This window comes from Rhea americana, unplaced genomic scaffold (genome assembly GCF_003343005.1).
Source record: "Rhea americana isolate MKP2758 unplaced genomic scaffold, rheAme1 scaffold_143, whole genome shotgun sequence".
Taxonomy (NCBI): domain Eukaryota; kingdom Metazoa; phylum Chordata; class Aves; order Rheiformes; family Rheidae; genus Rhea; species Rhea americana.
This window is the reverse complement of record NW_028185517.1, coordinates 46,737-71,948: the sequence shown is the minus strand read 5'-3', so window position 1 is coordinate 71,948 and position 25,212 is coordinate 46,737. Positions and strand designations below refer to the sequence as shown.

Below are 25,212 nucleotides of genomic sequence, written 5' to 3'. Positions count from 1 at the left end.
CCCAACACTACCATACGGTGGCAAGCAGATTTGTGTGCCTCCCTTTCCCCTGTAAAATGAGGCTATTTACATTTCCCCATTTGTAAAATGAGGATATTTACATTGTCCTTTGTGAAGGGGTGAGTTAGAGACTGTTTGTACTCTACCTGGATTATCTAAAGTGCWAAGTGACAGTAGTGTTCCTCCTGATTTACGCCAGCGTATGGGAGATCATAGTCAGGCTTTGCTGTTATTTTTCTGATGAATACACTACATGGAAAAATGCCTGGTATAATGATGGCTCAGGGTTGTGGTGCAGGTTTGGTTTATTTAAAAGCAAAATGTCTGCTGATTCAGCTCATAAAAATCATTGATGTATAAGAACAACAATAGTATCAGAAAGAAAAGTGTGTGTGTGTGTCTGTGTGTGTGTCTGTGAGGAGAGAATAAAAGTAAAGGCCATCAAAACCCATCTTAAGTGCATATAAGACAGATGGTTTAACTCTTTCAAGAAGCATTTGCAAATACCCTGGTGCTCAGTAGGGAAAACATCTACATAAAAACTCTAAGGTAACTGGAAGGACATGGTAACAAGAAAAGGTATCTCTTTTCCATTTATCTGTCTTTGACTGCAGCTTCTGGTCCAGCCAGCAGCTTGGGAATGTCTTCATTTACAATATTCCTTCCTGAAATCTGAAACAAAGTAGAATGAAGGTTAGCACCTGGAGAGAGAATTCAAACCATCCACAGCAGCACACTCTGACATGGACTTAGCTATAAAAACAACCATGTTTCCTATATCCTCTTCATAAAGCCCACAATAAGTGGTATAAATACTGCCCAGATGATGTCTGTAGAATCTAGACAAAAGTCATGAGACCTCCAGCAAGAACAGCAGATCTAAGGGAACACTTGAACTCTCTAGACCATCCCCTTTTTGATCACATGAACTATATTCTAAATTCACGACAGGAGACATGGAACCAAATTCTCTTCTTATAGGCTTTGGCTTTTCGTAAGTACAATTCTAAAAACTGAAGGGTTTTGGAAACTCTGGATTAATACTGGAAAAACAATAAGAGACAGCTCCTAGGGAGGAAGGGCTGTTTGCTTTTTTTGGACRAGTTAAGTGACTGCCCATTGCCCATAAATGAATTCAACCCAAAACATTCTCTTCTGCACACTGTTTTCTTCCCAAACTCCACGGCAGTACACTTTTGAGATATATCCCTCTCTGAGCTGGTACAACAGGATGCACTATTCCAGCCCTGTTAGGCACTCTTTTTCCAACAGAAAAAAAAAAAAAATCTACTTGTGCCCTGCCAAAAGCTTTTAAAAGCCTAATCACTACTTGCTTCTTGTGGCTTCATGATGAAAGGACAGGAAAGGAATTGGCTTCTCATTCCTGCTACCATCTGTYAAGATGTTTACACATTCCTTATTCRACTGTGGCTTGGTTGGCTCACTGATCTCTTGTGTTCTCCCCTCCTCCCTCCCTCCCTCCCATAACCCATCAGAAGGTTTCTACAACCACCAGTTAGGTGGAGCAAGTCATTATTACCTTTGTCTAAGTCAATGTTCTTTGCTGGAAAGCTTCTGGCTTGCTCAGCCTTCTCCTTCAGGATATTGTTTTTGTAATCTGTGTAAGTACAATTCAGACAGCCTTCAGAACATTAAAAGAAAACAAAGCTTTACTAGCAAGAGAGACATCTGATCAGTCCTTCCCTGAGGGGCTCTAGGCCTGGCATCTCCAGATCTCTAGGAGTAACTCAGAGTTATTCAGCCACTCAGCAGGAAAAGCGCCACAACTTAAATTTTTTCCCAGCACCAGTCAGATATGCATACTTTAGTTTCCTGCTTTTCATAGCTACCACAGACTCTTTCAGTATGTAATAAAAAGCTATGGATTATCTGGGTGAAGGTCACCTGAAAGCCTTTTACCGGTGCAGTTACTTAAAGAATTTGCTCACAGGGGAGTCCTCCTGAGGTACACACACACACACACACACACACACACACACACACACACACACTCATGGAAGAATTTGCCCTTGCTGCTGTCCTGATGTTGCTGTCCTGGTCTGTAACCTACCCCCTGTAACCTCTTTGTTCTTTACTTCAGCATTTTGTATCTACCTCTTGTTTTTCTGAGGCCCTTACTACAACTCTGTAGCTTGGAACCTAAGGTTTGACAGCTTGGTCTTTAAAGGTTACACCTTTACTTGGCATGCACAGAGAGAAAAAGGCACAGTGACAGTTGTTCCCTGATTTATCAACATGTCCAGTGACATATGGCAAGCTGCAGCAGGTGAGAGCTTGGCATTGTGGTGCCTTTAGGAATCTCAGGCTAGACAAGGAACAATTTTGCTCTACCAACAATCCATCCACTCTGAAGTCCAAGAAAAAAAAAAGATACCTCTGATTAATTATTGACACAATAAACTCAAAGCTGAACTTTCAAGCTCTAGTAAGGAGCAGCATCCACCTTCAGGAATTTCATAAGATCCCTTAGTCAATCTTATATATCCCAATAATAATACTTTYATAGACCATTGCTGAGATTAGCTTCCTTCCCTTCTCTTCAGTATGTTTTGTTACCATGAATTTTAGTGCAGAGATTTTCCCTCTTTTCTATTCTCAGAACTTAGCTGCCATTTTTCTTCCTGTGATGTTCTCCAGACCTAATTGCTATCACAGGTCCTGGCAGAAGGCCCAATAATTCACTGAATGGTTTGTCATCCAGGGAGGATGAGACTGAAGTTAAACTAAAYTGGCGTCAGTTGAAGGTGAAAGCAATGAACTCAGTTAACTTTTGACTTCTCTTTCTCTCCATTTCAGTCAACTACAGTTCATAGTCACTTCCAAGAGAGATGACAAGGTCAGTAGTTAGTACTAGATACTTTTGATCTAATTTTTCTCCAAATGATTCACTGAATCTGAGGTAGCTTTTATGTACTGTAGGATGATGACATTCATACTAATGAATGCTTTGAGTTTCTTGGACAGGAGATTCTAGAGAATGGTCTTATAGTTCCTCTTCCCTAAATAAACTGCTTAAATTGGAGGGCTCTTCTTCCCTACATGCTGTCTTGATCTCATTCCACATCACTTTGCACTTACTTGAATTTGGCTTTAAGTTGCATGTCAAAGAACTCCAAAAACTCCAGGCAAAAATAAAGAAGCTGTGCCTTGTTCCTGATTAATCTCATCAATGAGCCTCTAGGTTAACYCAAAACTCAGGACTGACCTCTCCAACTGCAGTCCCCCTGCTTGCACTGAGTTGTGGGTTGAGATTCTCAAAGCTAACATTTAAAACCCAAAAGCTAAATCACTTCAAACTGGGCATCTAAATGCCATTARGAAATCATCAGTTATAATGAGTTTTGACCTGGTTTGGAGAATGGATGCTAGCTGATGCATACCCAGCCTGATGTCTTCACTTTTGTATTGAGTCAGATCTGTTGTGTCGACTGTAAATTCTTTAAGATTCACATCCTTCCTGTAAAGGTAATAATGGAGAAAAATGGTGTTGTCACATCCTTTACAATCTGGCTCCTTTCTCACATTTTATTAATAGCTTTTCTAGTGCTACTTTAGAGAATGTAATTTACATTCTTTATTTGTTATACATTTGGAGGATGGTTTGAAAAAAAMCATAAGATTTCATTAAGTACTGGCAAATTTCATAGCAATCCCTGCAGAATCTTTTACAGTTTCTGCAAGGCTTCCCTGGAGAAAACATGACAGATAGGTAACAGCACTTGGATACTTTTCTTGGTTTTGCCTCTAACCTATCAGTCAGATTTCAGAAGGTCACACTGCTTATTAATTAATTTGATTCTCCTCTATTGCTTTTACTGTGCTTTCTATTATCATGGTGAGATCTTTGGCTGTTTTCTCTGTGGGTTTGCCCATAGCCACTTTAATACACATAATAAAATGTAAGGGAACCCAGATAGAGGATGTTGGACTGGGTCTAGCTCATGGTAGGGTTTACAGTGGACTTGTAGTCCTTTACTATTAATTCCTAATGACATCTCACAGAAATGTGACCTGTGAATCAATTCCTGAAGTATAATCAAAGGAAATGCAATTGCCAGATCAGACCTACAAACCATGCTCCTTCCATGCTTTGATAGAAACTTAGTAACTCCCTGAYATGCAGTCATTATGCAAGTGTATAGCCTTGGGAACATGACCCTAATAATGACTACAGGGTAAAGCTGCAAAAGAATGCTGGCTGCATTCTGGCTGCAAAGCAAAGAATAAACTCCATGGAACAGCATATGTTTTACATAGCTCTACTCTAGAACAGAATGGCAGCTGAGGCTCGGGGCCCGTAAGTTTGTTTGTATTAAGTATTTTAGTCTTRGATAATACTTACTCTCCGTATTTCTTCACATTGTATTCATAACCTAGACATGGAGAAGAAACAGAATGAGTAGTTGTATCCAGTCCACTTAACACCCTGCMCTGAGGCAAGCAGTGATAACAACACCTAGTACTTATTCAGTTTTCTTTATCATGGTGCTTACAATGAGCATTTTCACAGTCCCCTTACAACACACAATAATTCATGTATACTCCATTGCCACATGGAGCTCCCCCTCCCTCTACTCACCAGCCTTYTGGGGAGTAGGCTCCTTTCTACACCACCTCCTTCCAGATCTGAGTGACCAGGCATGAAAAACTACCACCACCATCACATTTCATTTCTTTCCACCTACCATTTATTACTAAAATATTTAGCACATCTGTTATCTCCTCTGTGCTGATGCTGCACTTGTTCATCCCCAGCCTATTGTTCAGGCCTGCATTCATCATGTGTTTCAAGTGCTAGCTCCCATAAGCCTTCCACATGCCAGGTATCTACTACTGATCTTACCCCACCCAGCAACACCTGACTAGCTCCTTGCCAGCTCCTTTTCCATAGCAAGATCAGGGCCAGGAGTCTATCCTCTTTGTCATTGCAAAGTAACTCCACTTAAGTCAGTGGAGCTGCTCCAGATATGGASACAGCCCCATTCTGTGTTGATGCTAGTCCCCTGACAAGTAAATAAGGATGAATGGAGTAATACCAAAGAACTCAACAGAAGACAGGCATTCCCTAGTGTTTGCTTTCTTTTGGATACAAAGCTATTTGTGTAGAATTCACCAAAATATCTCAGCATCCACTTGTGTCTTCACAAAGAGCCTCACCTAGTGCAGAGGTGCCAGCAATGACCTAGACCTCTTCATCCCTAAGAGATGCACATGGGTCTTCTCCTTTGGTGAATTCTACTTGTAAAGAGCACTATCYAGTGGTTCTAATCTTGTCCTCCCTTATACCAGAACAATTCAGTGAATCAAGGCCTGGAAATCTTTACAACATGCTAATGAAGAATCTTTCTTCAGATCAACTTCTGCAAAGACTCCCTCACTTTGAAGGTTGCTGGTTTTACAGAAGAGGATCACTGCCTTCAGCATTGTGATGGCAGTAATTATTTGCAGGATCAGCTCTCCTGTCCTGAGGACATTCCTGTAATTACTATAAGGCTAGTCTTTTCCAGTGCTTACCTCTCTGTCGGCGCTTGCGGGTGATGAGGACAACAATGATGAGGAGAACAATGAAGAGCAGCAGAGTCGCCACAATGTAGCCCAGCTGCTGGAAGAAGTGTATCCGGCTTTCAGGGATGATGACATTTATCACATTGTGGCCCCTGACAATATTTGGATCTGATTGCAAAAGGAAAGAAAAATAGGCTGACAATTGTAACTGGCATCCAAAGCAAAGCAGAGTCCCTGGAGAGCCCATCTGTGGAACCTAAAAGTATGCTCAGTTAAAGATTCTTCTGAACTGCATGGGGTAAAGAGTAAATAGCTGCCTAATTTACAACATACAGCATCTTTATCAGATGGCAAAGATCTCTGTTCCACACAAGATCATTCCTCTCAGGAGCATGAAGTATAACAATGACCACTTCATATTCCCTTGCTGCTGCCTGGCTATCAGTGTGCTGCTCTTGTTTACTGCAGAGGGGAAGTCCAGACAGAATCCACACTGGACAGCTTTCTAGTCTTTCTAGACCTTACCCAAGTCTTTCTGCAGGGTAACACAGTCTCCTCTGGGTCCCTTAACAACACACGCACCATGCTGCTTCAGCTCCAGACAGCTAAAGTATGAAACAGCCCCTCCCTGCCAAGGGGTATAATTTACGGAGTAGGAGAAATTTTCAATGCCAAAGAATGCATTTCCTTTTAAATAAAGTAAAAATCAATAAAATAAATAAAAACTCTCAAAGAAGAGCCAAGACTCCATTCCATTTGTGAGTGCAGCAGCATTTCAGTTCCTCAGCACAGGGAACAGTAACAGGGAATGGTTCCACTTTACGTGGAACATTTTTGTAGATCCCAAATAAATAGGTCAATGTTTTACACATACAAAGAAGCAAATTCTCTGCTTAAAGCAGTGAGAGCACAGCACTGGACAAATCTAGCTCAGGCACAGACAGCAAACCCAAAAGATGTATTGTGCTGTGGTGAATTTTTCTGTTCAGAACAGAGTTGAAAGTGGTATCTTCTCCCCCTAACAGAGAACATTCACAGAGCATCAGCAAGCACCAGTAAGGAGTTCTGGCCTACCATTTTCTTGGGAGTTTAATCCCTACAAATTAGCCAGAGGAAATAAGGGGAAAAGAGAGAGAAATACCTAGAGCCATAGTATGATTTAGTAGAGGCATCCTAAGGACAAGAGTGAGGAGCCTGCAGTGCTAGGTTCCAGCCTCCAAATCACCCCATTTCAAAGCAAATACTCTGAGCTCTGTTTCTCAGTTTCTGCCATATGTGTTTAATTATAAGCACTTAGCCAAATATTGCATGTTTTTATTCCATGGTGACTGGGGGACACTCCCCTGGCCAAACTACGGACTGATATTAGCAGAAGTGAGAGCAGATTCACTTTCCTGTTTTATTTGTTAAAAAGGTTTGATGCCTGCAACAGCAGCAGTGGCCAAAACCAAGATAGGATCCGAGCTGTGCTGGCACCTTTCTACACTCTCTGGCTTCTCCATGGCACTATTCAAGAAAGGTCGTCTTCTCTTTATCAATCCATCGCTTCATCCTGAACCTGTCTCAAGCAAAGGTTATGCCAACAATAAGCACTGATTTTGTCATAGGAACCAAGTAATTACAGGAGTGAGAGTCAAACAGCCAGTCTTGTTTCTTACGAACACTCTTTTGACTCCAGTTAATTGTCTGTATTTCAGCATGGCCAGATCTCTCCAGGAGCTTTTCAGTGTTCCTCTTTAAGTGAAGTGATGCCTTCAGCACCAGTTAAGCACAGAGCTAATCAGTAGAAATAAGAATGTCACAGTTGAGCTAAGCCAACAAACTCGTTATGACTTCAACAGCTGGTTTTGCTTCTGAGGCCATTTGGGAATGTTAGAAACTGCTCACTTCCATCAGCACAGCACCACCAACACAGCTGAGTCCAGAAACTCAATATTCCCCTCAAGAAACTCRGCACTAAGATCACTGACCTTGTCTCACCTTGCCTTCAGTAACATCAGGGTGAGTAAACAGCTCATTAAGCTAATCAACTAATCCCTTAATTAAACACTTGAGCAATCTAAGGCTTCTGGGTMTGAGAAAATGCTTAAGTATAAACTGGAATTAAGACAATAGGTCCAGAACAGAGACTTAGGAAGCTTATAATTGTCTTTGGGTCCACTCTGGCTCTGGAAAAAACRGCAAGTAGGCATGAGAGCAACTACTGCCCAGCCACTCCAAGGAAGACAATTGAAAGTGATCCCTGTTGAAACTTTTGGAGCTGCTGACATAGGTTGGTTCTGGCCTGTTGGGTACTTTGTTTTCAGTATTCAAAAATACCAACCCACCTAAAAATCAAACAAGATAATAGTGAATTAAAATAAACACTTTGAAACCAGAGATGATTCTTTTCTAATATTAACAACAGTCCTAGAAAATCAGGAGGTTTTAGCCTGTACTGTGTCCATTTGCCTAGCCTAGCTTTTCACTCCAGCAACACTCCCATTTTACTGACATTGCTAGATGCTGTGTGTTTGTTTGCTGAAGACTGGCATGTGTTTTATAACAACAGCTAAACTAAAAAAAATACCAAACCAAAAAACCTATTTGCAAAGCTGTAAACAGCATACATGGCAGTTCCACTTTAACAAATTGTGACTCACAAAGGACTTCAGCAGCTGCCATGCAGTGATGGTAGCYACAGGAGCAGCAGCTGAGCCAGAAGTCAGCAGACCTTAATGTATGCTGTTCCTGAGTTTTTACCTTCCCACAATACTTTAAGATAGGATAGGAGCTGGGTTAAACTTCAAGTCAATATTGGAGAGATCACTGAAACAACAAAAAACAGAGACGAATACTCAGCAACTTTGGGCCTCCCTGGCTCACTCARTGAAGTAATACTAAAAATACTTATTGTATCTTTTTTCGACAAAGCATCACCAGTGGACTTCAAAGTGCATTATCAGGTGGGCAATGGAATATATCCCATTTTACAGTTGCGGAAACTGAGGCATAGAGTAACAGTTGAGTCACTATGATCCAGTAGAAGATGGCAGAGGCTAGAATAATACACCAAGATAATACAGATTCTTCTCCCCATCCTTGTGTTATATCAGAATTTAAAAAGAGGTTATGCAGTTTTATTCTGCAGTGAATAACTGATCTTTTAATATGTCTCAAAATGGGATGCCCATCTGTCTCCACTTACTGCTCCCACATTTCCCAGAATATTCTGCACTTTTTACCAATCAGCTAGAATCAGCTAGAGCACAGATCTGCCTTTACATTACTCTACCAAAATGCTAAGGGTCAGATTCTYCTGCTGGGAAAAAATGGAGAGTGCTCCCCCAAGAGAGCTCACAAATGCTAAGAATATGGCCCATCTTTTTTTTTTCAAGGTTGGGAAAGGATTGAGAATAATTCAGCAATAAGCAAGAGACAGAATGAATGCCCTTTTTCAATTACTTACTCCAAAGAAAATACAGGKGAAAACCCACTAAATTAGCAGACCTACACCACATCTATACCACTAGGACTGACAGCAGAATCAAGTCCATGTTTATAGTTCAAAACAGGATGAAGTTGCCTGTCTCAATATGGCTCTGAGCCTTGGAGCTATGCCTGGAACTAAGACTGCTTGCTGAAAAAGCTTATTGCTTTGTTTTTGTTATCTCTTGATGTTTTATTTTGGCCTTATGTTATTTTCCCAGGAGAGTTCTATACAGTTTTTCAGGGAGTAGGACAGTATCTCAATYTTTCCCACTATACACAAATAGGACCTGTCCCAGCAGGCTGCTAATCAGCAATAAGTTTGAAATAGGYGCCCCAAATGTCTCGGCTTCTTTCACATTCCCATCAGCTCAGCACATTTTTGTCTGTGATGCTCTGAGACCAGCTGAGTGTTCAGTGCCCCTTGGGGACAGATCTTTTCTAAAGCTGTTCCGTTTGGCAATGGAAGTTACTTGCTTTGCTTCAACCATGGCCTGTTAGGGCTGTGGATCCAAACTGTACTATCAAAAGTGGTCTTCAGACCAGACCTCAGCATGCCAAAGTCTGATCTGACACCCAATCAATGCAAGCATGATGCAAAGCTTCTGAGAAATTTCCATTTCACATCTTCCTCACTCTGTACAGGAAAAAGGGCTGATTCTTGGTCAGATCTTTCTTCCATTGCAATCAACAGGAATTTTGTCATTTATTTCAGAGGGAACAGAACTGGTAATCTTTTTCTACTGGTGACCATAAGAAACCAATATGACCTACCTGAAGAATGGTACTCCTGACCACACTGAACTGAAGAAGAATCTTTTTAGCAAGTGCTGGAATATACCTCTGAAATGAGACCAGCAGCCACCTGATGCTATACAGTAACACTAAGCAACAATAGGAAATATAGCAAAGAGAATACAGACCACTGAAATGCAAAAAAGAAAGTAAACAGGCAGAGTTTGACCCTCTGCAGTCMGATGAGTAACAATATACTACAGAAATTTCAGTAGTGGGGCACTAATGTGGAACTAAGATAGCTCTGTCTGGATTAAATTACTTGTAGATTCTGTCCAACATCTGAGCAAGTAGATAACTAGTCAGCAACAAATCAGATAACCRCTAGGAAAGACAAAACAGATTCCTGGATAGGCAACTCTGAAAACGAGATGTAGCTTGTATCTGCACAATGCAATCTGAATAAGGCTCATGGGCAGCATAATTGCCCCTAGTAGGGAGACTGATGTCCTGGCCTCTCTGTCAGCTCAGTCCTAGCAACCACCTCTCCTCAGTACTGCCTGYGTTTTCTGGACACCAATCTCAGTCAGGAGGCTTAGGTTTCGGTGACTCRAAAAAGCCAATTGCTAAACCACAACAGATCTATTTTAAAATGTATGAAGCATACCAAAATTCTGTAGAAAGCAGCCAATAAATATTAAACCTTATAACAATGAATATTTTAAAATGTTAATAAGGAACAATACCCAAAGCATTATTAAACCAAGTATTTTTATTTTAATTTTCTGCCTGAGCTAAGCATGATCATTTGGGGTTTGGACAGGCTGTCAGATGACAACTCACTGCAGTGGAAAATGTGAAAATCAATTGAAAAAAAAAGAAAAAAAAAAAAGCTGAAGGGTGGAGGAAAATTCCTGGTGCTTAATTCTGCACAGTTTGGCATCTTGTGCTGTCTAGATCCCCAGTGCTGCCTAGACTCCAGACTTACAATCTCTGCATTGGTGAGAATAGTGGCCTGATGTAACAGCAAAGGCAGAGCAGAATCAGCTCCCACCTGGCACCCTCCCCTTCCAGTTCTGCACAAGCAATCAGAAAAGTGAGTCTTAAAAAAACAGTTTGTTTGCCTTGGGGCATGTCAGCATCACATTGCATCACAGAGCAGGCTGCAACATGCAGCAGAGCAAACAGAAGCAGCACTTGATGTCTCTGCAGCATTCCAGACAGGTCAATTAGACCTGATGGGTGGGACACTCCATTCTGGTGTGGCAAAGTGTTAATGCAACTCCACAGTATCCTTACTGGTATCTCTAGATCTACAGCTCCRAGTATACTAGTGTAATGGAAACATCCTAGAAACAACCAAGCCCTTACACTAGGCCCTAACTAGTAGTGAGGAAGGCAAGGTCTCATTTACTCCTCTAGCCCTATGGACAAGAATAGCCCCTGGCTCAAACATGGGAAGCCTTCATAGAGGAAACCTCAGTATTGCTCTAAATGACACCTTCACTTCAGTGGTCTCTATGGGACTTCTGCAGGACACAGATCTGCCATGATCCTCTTGCTGGTCCTAAGTGATCCCTGCAGATCACTGCAGAGGGACTGAAAAGGCAAGTCCATTTTGACACTTGAGGTGGAGATGGGGAGTCACAGGTCGTGTTCCTGCCCCATGATTTACCTGAGCTCTTGTACTAGAGCTCAAAGGCGCAACTGTAGATACTCATCTCTTCCTCAGGCAACAGAACCCTTTCACAGGCCACTTACCTATGGCTGGTGCAGTGTTGTGGGTGGTGAGGTTCACCACCTTCTTCTCTCTCACTGGTTCTGTCACAAAGACTTGGTAGATCCTGCGCTCATGCAGGCCACAGTAGTGATGGTGCAGGTGGCAGGAGTAGGTGCCTTCATCTGCACTCTCCAGCTCTGAAATCCACAGGGAGAAGTCGCCCACAGCAAAGGCTGTGTCAGTGATGTTCATCTTCTGACGAATGAAGAGAGGTCCGTAAGAGCGGCGCTCGCCAGAGGCGTACAGATCAATGAGGCGGTCAGCTCGGTCATGAGGAACCCCTGGAGGCTGTCTGTCCCAGTGGACCACTTGTTGCTCCTCTTCACTGTGCCGTTCAGTCCAGATGTGGTTTCGGTTTATGCAGGGGAGCATCACAGTGCTTCCTTCCAGGGCAACAATCACAGCCTTCTCCCCATCCCAGTACTGCTTTGCTTCCTTGGCTGTGGAAATGACACAAGTCACAGACTTCAGTACATRCATCTTTACACACTTGTCTTATGCTTAAGGACACCAAGACACACCTAAGGTTTCTCTCAAACTCTGCATTCCTATAACACATCCCCTCCAAAGACCTTCAAGTGCCACTGGGGGAAGTATGTTTTATTCTCACCCAATTCAGCAGTTAGTATAGAAAGAAACACATAGTCTTGTTTAATGCATTAATCTAGGATGTGGAATGTCTATCTTCCCTTCCTTATAACTGAGAGTTCATCTCTAGTTTCTGAAAGCAGGAAGTGCGTTTTCTCTCCAGACTGGGAATGGAATGAGAATAACAGATTTCATCTTCAGTATGCTGCGTCCCAGTTCTCCAAACAGCTTACGCAGGCTCCATACAGGAAATGCTTTTCTGCCCACAAATGCTGTAATTGCTACAGAAGTTCAAGAGCACTGCTCTGCATTTTGTTCTTGAAGAGGAGTAATGAAAGAACCAAAACACAAATGAGCAGATTGGGATTCACAGGCCAGGCTGGGTGTTTTTATTGCAGCAAAGCTGTCACAACAGCAGCAGAAGAAATACTCTTCTGGTCTGTCTCATCACTTTCTTAGACAACTCAGCCCTTCATCAACTTCCCAGCAAAATCAGTTCCAGTAGCCTCACTCATGCGTTATACGGAGGTGATCTGAACGAGATGGCAGTGATGTCTGTGCAGTGTAGGTGGCACACACTGTGGTTGCCAACAGCCCATAAAAGCTTGCTACTGAAGCAGAAGCCAAGGCGTAGTCACTTGAGGATCTTTTCTTAACTACAGAGGCCCCCCAGGGCAAAATTCAGTGACCACGTACAAGGCAGATCTCTGTGCTAACCCCACTGATGATGGATATTGTGASGGATGTTTTACTGCTGGAGTAATAATAGGACAATTAGCTAACCAAGTTGCCTGGTGTAGACATTTAAATTAATGGGCTCTTTGCATTGCTTGGCACAGGCCAAGAAAAAAGAAGAGAGGTTCATAAATACGTATGTCRAATAAAACTTCTAAAATTCAGTGAGTTTGATAGCAAACAGTTGCACAGTGAGCACCACTGTCTCCTGACACATCGTAAGAATCTTATAGCACCTGTGCTCTAAACCTGCAACTGAGGCCTGAGTAGAACCCTCCATCTACACTGCTCCTCTCGGACACTAGCAGGACAATATGCAAGGGCTCCCCAAATCAGCAGTCAAGTCTCCTTGTGAATTCAACACAGTCTTGATGGCCACTAGACTCCAATTGCCAGACCAAGTCCCCTGCAGAAAGAGACACCAAGCTGCCTGCTACACCTACCTTTTTTGGTGATATCTAGTTGGATTTTCACAGTTTCATATAAGTGGCAGTAGTGATGGTGAAGATTACAGGAATATGTGCCTTCATCACTCTCTGCAACATCTAGTACAACAGGGAAGAGAGGGGAAGTTGAATGTTTCATGCTTAGCTAGTGATTACATTTGTCATCTATGCTGAAGCCCAAATGCTTGCATTGATACAAAAGGGCAGAGAAGAATCTGACCTAATATAATAATTTGTTCAGTTTACTCGCTCTTCTTAGTACGTATTTATATTAACAGAAGGAAGTAGAAAGCYGATTTAAGTTTAGCTAAGAGCAGGTATGGTTTAGCTAAGGCAGAATGGTACTCTTGAGTTCACACTTCAGGCATAGACAATAAAACGTCCACAAGGAGCCCAAGTGACTTTCAGGCAATGAAGTGTTATCAGTTTCCTTTTCAAAATATGATTATTTCAAAGGAGAATAAAACACTATTGCCAGTGCCGCAGAGAACCTCACTAGATTGACTTTTGGGAGAAAAATGCTCTATAAAATAGCCACTTGCACWGGAATACATAAGGTTAATTTAGTCATGAAGCTGTATCTCTACAAAAAGCAAGACAAGAAAGTTTARTACCTTTGATAACCAGTGAGAAGTTGCCATCTGTAAATGCATTCTGGGGCATAAATATCCTYCCCTGATTGTAGGAGCTGTAGACACGCTGGTCTCCAGCTGAGTACATGTCACACAGCCTCTCCACCTTGTTACCTCCATAGTAGTTGCTGTATACATCCCAGTGGACTACACGCTGGCGGTCATTTAGACGATCCTGGGTCCACACCATGCGGTAACTCTTGCAGGGCAAGACAGCCTGTGATCCCAGCGTAGCACTGATATTTAATACTGATACTACAACACTGTCTGGGTTTGAGGCATCAGCTGGGACTGAGAGCCAGGAAAAAGCAAGAAAAATGGATTTATCAAATTAATGGCAAGTGAAGAAGGCATTAGAACAGGATTCAGTCCTGTTCTAGAATCTCTGCACATCTTTCACCCAAAAGAAAGCAACTTTCAAGACCAACAGATCTCTGACATGGAGAGGTAGAGTAGAAAGCCAATAAAAACACTCATTTCATGCAGTGAAAGCAACATCTCTGACATCTGTTACCAAGATCCTAAATTTGATCTGTCCTACCTAAAATTCCCCAGTCATATCAAAGTTTAGAGACACCTGTTCATGGTGCACTCAGTCTTTGCCTATTAAAGTCAGCCATGAAACCCCCATTGCATATTATAGGAGCAGGGTTCCTCTCATTTCTTCTCAAAATCACAAAGAATAGGCAGATTACAAAGATGTCACTCACCTGAATATAAGTTAACAACAGAACCTGTCAAAGGAGATAAAAAGAACATTACAATGAAAGAAAAATATAAGTATACTTACAACCAGCAGCCATCTCCCTCTGTTACTATTGCATCAATTCCTCCCTTCTTTGTTAATATTCTTATTTAACAAACTAACTGCAAACAAAATAACAAATACTGTGGTAAAGCCCAGAGGCTCAGACCTTGGTTGCTTCATGATGCAGAAGACACTGTGCACCTACAGCAAAGGACAGTGCCTCATCCAACAAAGTCATGCTTAAGAACACTATGGGGAAGTTTAGCCTGCAACTGAATTTCACACTACCCACATTTTAATTCYGTATTATCTAAAGCCACAAGATTTTTTTCCACATGCTACTCAAAAATAACACCAAAGGTACGTGTAAACTTATCATCCACCAGAATTGCACAAAAGGCCTGTTCTGCCCAGAGGAAACATTTCAACACAGGTTGTGTAAGATGAACACAAGAACCTAAGGAGACAGGAGTGGGCAAGAAGAAAGGRGGCACAGCTATCACAGCATCTGCTTAGTCCTGCATAAATAAAATGGCACCAGTGGAAACAGTCAGGCAGAAACCGTTCAGCTKGCTCTTATCAATATATATTGATAAGATATACATTCTCACATTCTTTCTACTCCTTTTTATTCATTTCAGTTATCTTAGACTGGACCTTATTCAGACTAAGAGAACATGGAAAAAAATACTCACTAGCTTTTGTTGAAGCATTTGCCATGCAATTGTCCCAAGAGAGTCACRGCAGTGTTTACCATGCCTTTCCATTCATACACCCTTTGCCAGTAATAGATCTGTACTGAGACAGCAACTCTATCTCTAGCTCAGAGTTGTAATTAGCTCTAGGAACACACCTTCTGGGCTCATCTCCTGGGTTTATACCACTGAGGCGAGACACGAGAAAGAAGGTCTTRTCTCTGATGGTCTTCCTCTCTCTCAAGTGTCTAATAGTGGGACTGTTCCCAGGCAGCAAAAGCAGTGAGAAGAAGCTGACTTTGCATGTTGCTGCTGACAWTTCTCTTAATTCAAACAGATCTACTCTGTTCCAGGAATAGATCTGGAGATACTGTTCCAAATAGAACAGCATTTCACACTCCATCAGGAAACTCTAAGATATGATGGAACAAGGAGATAGACCCAAATGCTCTTGCCAAGACCAAWTATTCATATGCTAGTTCTGGTCTGGCTGTTGCCTTCATTTCAGCAATTTCTAGCCAGCACACAATAACTAATATGAGCTTTCATTATTGCTGGTGTATAGTCAGCAGGCATGTAGCTCTCCATTTCCTTTTGGAAGAGGGGAGTCCCTAGTTTTGAACAGGACACACACATTTGCCTAGGAGTGGGAGCCTTCTAACATGGAAGAGACATCATCTGCCTTTCCACAAAGCCCAGTCAATCAGAAGGACGGAAAAGAAACACGAGAACCATGGACTGGGTTCAACTCATCTTTCATTACTATCCCAGTGGAAACATAGCTTGCCTACAGAATGGAACAGCAGGAAGACACTCGGTGCCTTAAAGAAYTAGCTAGACGTCATCAGTTAAAACCTTGCTAATCTTGTGCTGTTTAACCTTTGTGAAATTAATGTGATAGTCTCATTCCTCTCTCTTCCTTARCAGACATCCATAACTCAGTCAACTCCCTCTGCCAAAATAAAGGCCTTAATAGATGTGGGGACTGAAAATTTCTCTCATTCCCTGGTGGCCAGAGCTGACAGGGTGGAGGGGAGCGGATCCACACTGCTGATCCACTAAATCGAGGACTAAAAGCCGACTTTCATCTCAAGAGACTCCAAATAAAACTCCTATACAATTGGTGCAGGGATTAATGCATTTAAGGGAATTCTACAGATCTGCAYGATGTTGAGCCTATCTGTCAAATCAGGAATGATGTGACTTGGCTGATTCACTTCACACTTGTGACACACACTGTTGTCAGCACTCTACTGAACAGATACCTGCTTGCTTTRGGAGCACACTAAGCAGAGGGTATTCCCCTTACATTTGTTGCCTGCACTGCTAACACTGTAATGTTCTGGAAGCAACTGCAACTCTCTCCAATCCACCTGACTCAAATCTATGCAGGAAGAACTTTGCAAGAAATTAAGAAATTAAATAATAAAACAAAGGTATTTATATAAAATAATAAAATAYATATTTCAGTGGCCCAGTCCCTCCTGCCTTTTSTGTAGGATGGGTCTGCGAGGTCTTCTGGCATTATGCACTGAAAGCTCAATTCAGAGTCCCAATACAACAACATCATTCATCTTCCTAACTAGTCAAGCCCAAATGGATTCCAGCAAGATAATTAGATGTTTTGTCCTGCTAATGTCATAGGCACAATGCCCTCCCAACAAAGAGTGTATTTTCTCCAGCCCTGGAACTTATTCATTTCAAAAAGGAATAAATTAACTCCAGACTGGGGCTACTTTAACCATACTCCCAGATCATGGGCTGAGAATAAGCTCTCCTTCCTTTTCTTTTCCTATCACAAAACACTAGGCCAGAGAAAACAGAGAACAAAATGAGCAGTACTGTCTGTTGAACTGCCATGTTTAAAGACATTGCAAATTTAAGTAATTTTTTCTACATTTACAAGCTCAGCATCACAAAAAGAAAAAAACTCCTGGGACAAAGCCTGTACTGCTCTGGATATAAGAAATAGACATCATACTCAGACATTACAGTCCTATCATTTCTTGGTTTTTCTTAATAAGCTGCAAAAAACCCCTGATGGTAGAATACGATAAGCTTCCAGYCTTTGTCTCCGGGAGCCAGGGCTTAGATTTAGTTTAGGACAACAAAGAAACTATACAAAGCRATTTTACAGTACCTTCCCTTCAGGGTACCCCTGAATCCAGTGTTTTATAGACTTCAGTGAAGTAAGTCTCACAACACTCATGTGGTGGGAGAGCTAGCCCTCAGCATAATAGCATCAGCTTGTAATACTGTGACACAGCAATGCTTGCATGTCTGATCTGCTGTTGTTTGTACAGTAGCAAGGGAGTGGGGTATCACAACATTATTATAGATAACTAGGCCTCCAGTTCTGGAAACAACATGAATTKTGACTGGCGTGCTAGTGAGCGGTGCCTGTGAGTTGGCTGGCTGCACAGCCAGTGCTTCCAGAGCCTTGCTTTACCACAGATTGATTTGGTGCTACACAAACATCTTTTCCTGACTGAGCAACAGGAACACATTTACTTTTCTCCTTTCCTCTTGCAAGTTAAKGTAAAAATATGGACACCAAATACAGCATCACAAATCTAATAACTGACAAATGTATCCACCTAAGCCTTCCATTACACACTCCTCAGCAGCCTGCCCCAGCCCTGAACTAACAATAGCACAGAATTCCCGTTTTGATTTTTTGTGCTAGGCCTACTGGCATGGTAACAACACCCAGGTCCTAGCTCTTCATCCCACTAAAAGGGGCCCTTCGCCAAGCTAGGCTGCTGGAGCCCTGTCAGCCAGTCACATGCATTTCTCCAGCACTCTTCCAAATACAACTCTCTGAAAAACAAGGCAGCAGTAAAGCTGTCTGTAATGTACCAGCTTTAGGTGAGAAAAGCTGTCTGTGGGTTGTGACAGTTTTTCTTTCATTTGGTTATTAAAACTTTTGCTAGCAGCTCCATAAGAAGCAGAGCAGCGGTCCTGTTTCTTGCTTACTTGACAATTGCATTCCAGGACTCCTGGGTCCTTCCAGCTCTGCCCTGCACACCCATGAGATTTTGCAGGTTACAGTGACATCATGCACTAGAACAAAACCCATCCAAAGTACAGGCCCAATTAAGCAGTATGTCCGAGTTCAGCACAGAGGTGATATGTAGGAGAGAGTGGTGTTTTCACATATCTGTGCACTCACACTCTCTCTCTCTCTCTCACACACACACACACACACACATTCTGGACAGAAGCTTTGGGCCTAAAGTCTGCCCTGGGGTATTTATAATCTCAAAGTGGTAGGATGAGAATATCAAAGGAACAATGAAACAGCAGCCAATAGCCAAAGTTTTAGAGGGGAAAGAAGGGAAAAGGCATACTGCAGTGTCTACAAGAGACATGAGAAATTCACAAGGCAAAAAAGGAAGAACTGATTGTGCTTATTCCCCARTTGTGCTGGAAATCCACACACATACTATGCCATGAATGAGACTCAAATTTATTTGAGATGGCTGTAAATGAGATCACTTAGATACCTAAGGAATCTGGAACATCTCAGGTCCCTTGTATGCCTGGAGGAAATGCAAGTTAAAACAACTGACTTTCAATAACCTGGATATAGAACAGTAGTTAAACATGGAATGAGCCCTATTTTCTTTTCAGAGTCTCCTGCCTTTGCCATATGACCTTGCTCTGCTATGTGAGTCCCCACCTGCATCCAGGAAGTAAGATAAGTCTCCCAGTAACACTTTCTAAAGCTATTATTTGTATAACACAGTAGATAATAAACAAACACAGAAATAAATCCATGACTCTGCAAAGCATACAGCTTACGAACTACAGCAGTGGGGTCAACTGGAAAAATTATTTTGGTGAGTCACATTTCCCAAYCTGCAAATGTATGCTTAGTAAGTTTAAAGAGTATTTATGCCTCATGATCTGGAGCTTCAAAATCACCAAATACCTTGATAGCTGACAACACAGAACTCRCTCTAGCTTTCACTTTAAGATTTCAAATCCCATGTGGAGGATAATCACTTGGACCCATCTCTGTATAACGCACGCACTTATAAAACAGCAGAAAGGGGTCTATATACCACCCCCTGACATGTTCTGTACAATTCAGCATGCCTCTCAGCAGAATCCTGGAAGTATTGTACTGGTCCCACGATACAGAAAGAGAAAAGCAGCCTGCAACAGTTTCCTAATCCCTAATAAAACACATAGCCAGGTCTTACTTCTTGAACCTCATTCACTTTTCAAATAAATAATTACGCCAAGAAAACAGCAGGCAAAGTAGAAGTAAAAGCCCCGGGTTCTGAAAAACATCTTGCATCCTCATAACCCTCTAGGCAGTATCCTTAGAGCMGTTCAAATGGAAAACTGGCCCTCAAGCCTTGCCTGAGCAATACTGTTGCTTATCTCCTCAGAGGAAACAGCTGCTGAAAGAGGAACTGCTTCACAGCTAGAAATCTGTTACTCAAATCACTAAGCTCTTATCTTATGCTTGAGAATGAAAGGCTGTACCTGAACAAAAGAAGAAATTCTGCAAACATCATAACTGGTTGCCTGACTGCCAAGTATAGCATATGCTCCACAGGACATGAAACCACCAGCAGTGCTTCTGCTGAACTCAGGAAGAACTTTGCCGTGGATTTTAGTAGACCTGTGATAAGCTGCCTGGAACAGTGCCTTACAAGACAATAAGCATCACTGAAGTCCAGATGGTAATGGTGAGCAGGAAAGAAAATAAACTAAAAAAAAAAAAAATCCCTGGATAAATGAATGTCACATCCCATTAGGCATGTGGGTTGAAAGGACAATCTATGAGGATTGCCTGAGTAAGCTCAGGCTCATGGGCCCTCTGCACACCTTCTTTAGTCCCTCTTGCTCTGTCTCAGTCTCTTTTTTCTTTTTAAAGGGGAAGAAACATCACCTTTACATTAGGGATACTAAGAGATGATCTAGTCCTGGAGAAGAGACTTGTTATTCTGGAAACACGTAAACGTCAGATTCCTCATTTGCCTGACTGCAACTCCTGTGCAGGGGATTTAATGGCCCCTGCAGAGTCATTATACAATTAGCACAAAAACAGAAGCCTCTGCTACTGAGCTATCTCTAACTATTTTTGAAGAATGGCAGCAGTTCCATCCTGGTACCTTAGGGAGCTGACACAGCATCTAAGGGTCCATAATGGCTTACGACACAATAACGTGAAGGCAACAGCACCACAAATGATCTCAGTTCTGTTCTGGCAGCAGTTTTTCTCGACCTGCTGACCAGTGACCAGGAATAATGGCCGGACTTGTCTAAAACAGCCTAAGGAGAGAGAGAGRGCAAGCAACACAGTTCCATGCTTAGACATTTTTCATTCACCATTCGCCCTCACTGGTCCAGGACTTCAAGACTAAGGTTTTCAGTAAAATAAGGTTCCTTCTACAAAGCCAACTGATGGTCAAGACAGACCTTGAACTGGAACTTTTTCTAAGTCTTTATATTTCTTTATTTCTAAAGTCTTGCTGGGCCAAGTTTCTCATCAGCAGGGTTTTCTTCTTTCAAAAAGGATGTCAGGACTGGAGAGCCCTTAACCACCCATATCTCATCCCAGCAATTCCAACATCTCACTGCAAGCAGGAACAGGACCRTGAGTTGGCAATAAGCAAGAATGTGCTGTCTCAGCATAAAGAAAAAAGCCTTCTGTCTGTACAAGAAACCAATCGCCATCTTGGCTGCTGCACAGTAAGAATCCTTCAAAGACTCGCCCTAACTTTCTCACAGACAGCTCAGACATTAGCTCGGCTTCGTAAACAGTTTTCTGCCGTATGTACTTTATGTTGGCCTCAGGCCCACGGAATAGTTTGCACTGCCATTCCAAACAAGTGCTGTTCCTCCCTGCAAGAGATTAACACTTGAGGGTGGGGTTCTTCTTCAGAGTGGATCATCTCAGCAAATATGAAAGGGCCTGGATTTCCCAACYGAATTTGGGTGGGCATGACAGGGCCCAAACATCACAGCTGCCTAGCATCCGGAGAGGCATCTCTCCAAAATACACCCAAAAAGTCTGCCAGAGAGCCTTCATTCTTAGGTGCAATGTTGTTGCCTCTACACAGCTYTCCCACTGCTCTATAGCAATCCAACCTGTTGTTCTTGCCCCAGGCACYCCCTAAGCCCTGTCAACATGCCTAAACCACGCTGGGAAGCAGTTGGACTGGTTGGTGCTCGTGAATTAGTCTGTGGCCTCTCATCCTTCTCCAAGCTTACCCTGTAACACACGCTAGTTTTCTGAGCTACTTTAAGCCTTCTATTCCTATGACTGATCCCATATGTTGCCCAATTCCTGAACCTTGCCTTGAGGCACAGCAAAACTGGGGATGATTTGGTGAGATGAGAAACTAGATTCATTAAGGACCAGACTAAGAAGTGCTCAGTTTACTCTATGTACTGAGGGACACGAGAGGCTTAGATGGCTAACTGCTGCCTTCCATTAATGGGGCTATGAAGAGCAAGGGGGTCACTGGTCCCACAGAATTTTCATTCCTTGCTTCCAACTGTCAGCACCCTGAATGAAAGTCTTTCCATACAGTTCTTAGAGCTGTAATCAGTCCTTGATCATAGCTGCCTTCCTTAGAGCCCAGTCTTGCAAGTGCCATGGTTTGCTGTATTTTTACAATGTATCCTCAAGTCTTCTCCCTTCATCCAAGCTTTAGAACTTCTCTATTCAGCTTGGAGTCAGGCTCTCAGGACACTGGACCTGCTTTTAGCCCTTACAGAAAACTCTTTAAGAAAAAGGCAAATGAGTCATTCCCTAYTGCATCCTCATCCTTTTCTTGCACCTTACCTTCAAAAGAATTACTATCTGTCTTTATGCTGACAGTACAGAAACCTTTCATTTTCCTCCACCCTAAACACCCATACTTATCAATTGTCTGTTTCTTCATCCTCAAAAGCATAAAGCAGTCTTGGATCACATAAATCTAACACTATCCAAGCTTTACTGCACTTCCACTCAATTCCCATTATTGCTTTTGAATCTGCTGAGCAATGTAACTGATAGATAATTTTTTAAAAAGTGCAAACACGTTGAATGAAGTCTCCAAACACTTCTGTTCTCTCCCTCCTTCCCTATCCAAAAGCTATGAGAAATCCAAGATCTCCTCTACTCACAGACCAAACCTAGCTAACTTAGGAATCTAAACAAAATGTTACAAAGATGACAGTTCAAAATCTCCCAGATAACTTCCATCCTCCTGTCCTTCACAGGTGAAATAAAGACAAATAACATGATGATAATTAGCTAGGAGCTTACTTTGCTGAAGCAAAAGCTGCCACAGGAGGAGTTTTGCTAGTTGCTCCATTTCTTCAGCTTCTCCGTGTTTCCGTCTCTTGAAAAACAAGTCAAAGACTTTTTTTTYCCCTTCTCTTTTTTGGTAACTTGCAAACACTATGATCTCATCAAGTTACAGCCAGAAAGCTGTGGACAGCAGCTCATATTCTGCAGAATTACTCCACCTACAACTTCCAATTCCCCACCTCCCCTTTCTGCTCCCCCCGACACTCACATTCCACCTCCTTCCTTACTCTAATGCTTTCTGCACAATTACTCCAAACACAAACTCTTCCTCATCCCCTCCCTCTGCAAACTTCTGCTCTGCCCCTGACTTTGATGTAAAAGTTTTATTGGGTAAAGTTAGTCCCACTCAGCTCTGGGCTCTAGAAACAATCTTTCCCCTCCTCTGGGGATGGAACTAATTTTGCTTGTGCTTTACTTGATCCAGCTGTTCCTTCCTTTGTTTGACACTCATCCAGCTGTCTGCTTGAAACTGAATTTATTCTCTTGCCTTCAGTGTTTTTTTTTTTTTTTTGATCTTTGTCTCCTCATATGGTTTTACTTTAAGCTCAATTCTTGAAAGAACTTAGAAAACAATGTTTACTCTCTGGTCTGTGATTTGTAAGCAAAAGCTTAATAGCAACTATCCCAGCAAAAGAATAATAATGACAAAGAACTGAATATGCATGAGCTTAGGGCAGTGTAGGCAAAAGAGACTAGAATATAACTTAAAGCCCCAGAACACTGCAATGTTGGGTGCAGGTTTCCATATCCAAGAGGCCTGAATACAGAAAGCTGAGTCAAGTTTAGAATTTCTGTTTTCAATCCTTCATATAAGAATTGAACTACATTAGGCACTAGGAGCTCTGTTCGGCAGAATACTGTTTCATTGAGGTCAATAGATACTCCAAGCCACTGGAAGGAGCTAGTACAGGAAATAGAATATTGGAACTCCTCATCCTGGGCAGGTCTGGTAATTCTCCCTAGAGGTAAACAAAAGAAAGAGTCAAGAGTAATAGTAAGGCCTGTATCTGAAATCCAYGGACTCTTCAAAGTGAGTTGGGACTTCTGTATATCTCTAACATATGTCTGATCATGTTCTTCACTCTTGACCAATATTCAACGCACCCAATAGAGCTCCTGCGACCAACCCCAAAGTGGAAAGAATAATGCATCCTTATATAGGAGGGAGACAACAAAACTTCAAGCAAAAAGATAGCCCAAATTGCACTGCAAGTGTTGTCATTCCTCTTCTGTATGAGTTCTTATGCAAGTAATTACTTTCCAGTGGAAAAATGCATTTTCATTTCAAAATTAAACAACGAATAAAAAATAGTAATTTCAAGATGGTAAAAGATACTGAGTTAGGGTATTCAACATGCTGCTCCATGAAGTGTTCTGGGACATGGGAATGAAAGGCTTAATGTTGCTTTAGACTAGAAGTATGGCTCCACTTAAATCTGGCCTTGTGCAGGCCTAACCAATCTAGCCCATGTAGGTGACTGAATTAACCAGAGAGAGTCTTTTACTGCGAGACCTGCAGGAAGACCACACAACTATAAGCTGAGAAAATAGTGCAGMTATTGCTTGTGTAGGTTAAAAAATATGATAAAGCTTTTTGTTCAGTTAAGATCTGTTGTTAGAATATTAATGCTAATGGCTGTTTAGCAGATTTAACAACACAATCAAATTAGTCTTTAATTGGAAAATATGGGGGAGTGGGAATTATATCTTATCTTTCTTAAATGTCCACCTATAGAACAGAGTTAAATATATTTGTGACTCTCATATGAAAGCTTAAAAATAAAAGCTAGAGAAGATCCCATGGCATATCAAGCAGAGAAAYTTGATTATTCCACTAGAATTTTCCCTTGTCACACTGTTCTGTACCATCCAGTATACTACAGGATAGATTTATTCTAGTCTAGAAAGGGCTCTATTTCAGGGAGCTAGGTGATACAGACAGAGATGAGCATTATACCTAATTATATTCTGCAACAAGTGAATTTTGCAAATAAACTAAATCAGACCAGAACTTCATCTAGTCCAAGATCCCATCTCCAACAGCAGACAAAACCAGATGCTTCTAAAGAAATTCAAAGAAATTTGAAGTATTCTTAATAATCTGACTACGCACAAAGCCTTCTGTTAACTGCAGCAAGTCTTCATATCGTCCAGAACAGATACAGATCAGTGTTGGTTTTGTTTTCTGAAACAGTTCTAAAATCTTCTTCAGACAAGAACCCCATGAAGGTTCACTGGAAATTYCAAATCTGTCACTTATACTAGATGGAAAAGGTTGTGGGTAATTAGATATGTATCATCATTCACAGTCCAAGTTCTCAAACTCATCAGCTGAACTGTCAAGAACCTGTATGCTCATACTTCCAGTCCCTTTGCAACTCTATTGTAAAAAAAAAAAAATGTAAGCTCAGATATTTGCATTAGTCCAACTCCATAACCACTTGTGTGCAAAGGCTCCTACTACTATGTGTTCCTAAACTGAAGACCTTTTGCAGGTTCTCAGCTGATCTCTAAAAGTACAACAACAAAGACTGCACT

The 25,212-nt window shown here is 41.8% G+C and overlaps 1 protein-coding gene across 4 annotated transcripts; it reads right to left on the bottom strand.

Annotated features, from left to right (window-relative positions):
- Nucleotides 1–287: 287 nt before the first annotated feature.
- On the bottom strand, nt 288–22,961 carry MXRA8 (matrix remodeling associated 8). Of its 4 annotated transcripts, none has more exons than XM_085298917.1 (10): nt 22,630–22,955; nt 14,621–14,644; nt 13,893–14,201; nt 13,276–13,377; nt 11,491–11,949; nt 5,536–5,694; nt 4,364–4,394; nt 3,368–3,478; nt 1,541–1,618; nt 288–672 (listed from the first exon to the last, which is right to left on the bottom strand). In XM_085298917.1, the coding sequence occupies exons 1-9, from the start codon at nt 22,676–22,678 to the stop codon at nt 1,585–1,587; spliced, it is 1,278 nt and encodes a 425-aa protein (XP_085155043.1). In that variant the 5' UTR covers nt 22,679–22,955; the 3' UTR covers nt 288–672; nt 1,541–1,584. The 4 variants fall into 4 exon arrangements, with proteins under 4 accessions (XP_085155043.1, XP_085155040.1, XP_085155042.1 ...); XM_085298914.1 differs by having other exon boundaries at nt 1,541–1,642; nt 3,402–3,478; nt 22,630–22,954; XM_085298916.1 differs by having other exon boundaries at nt 3,402–3,478; nt 22,630–22,950.
- Between the last annotated feature and the right edge of the window lie 2,251 nt (nt 22,962–25,212).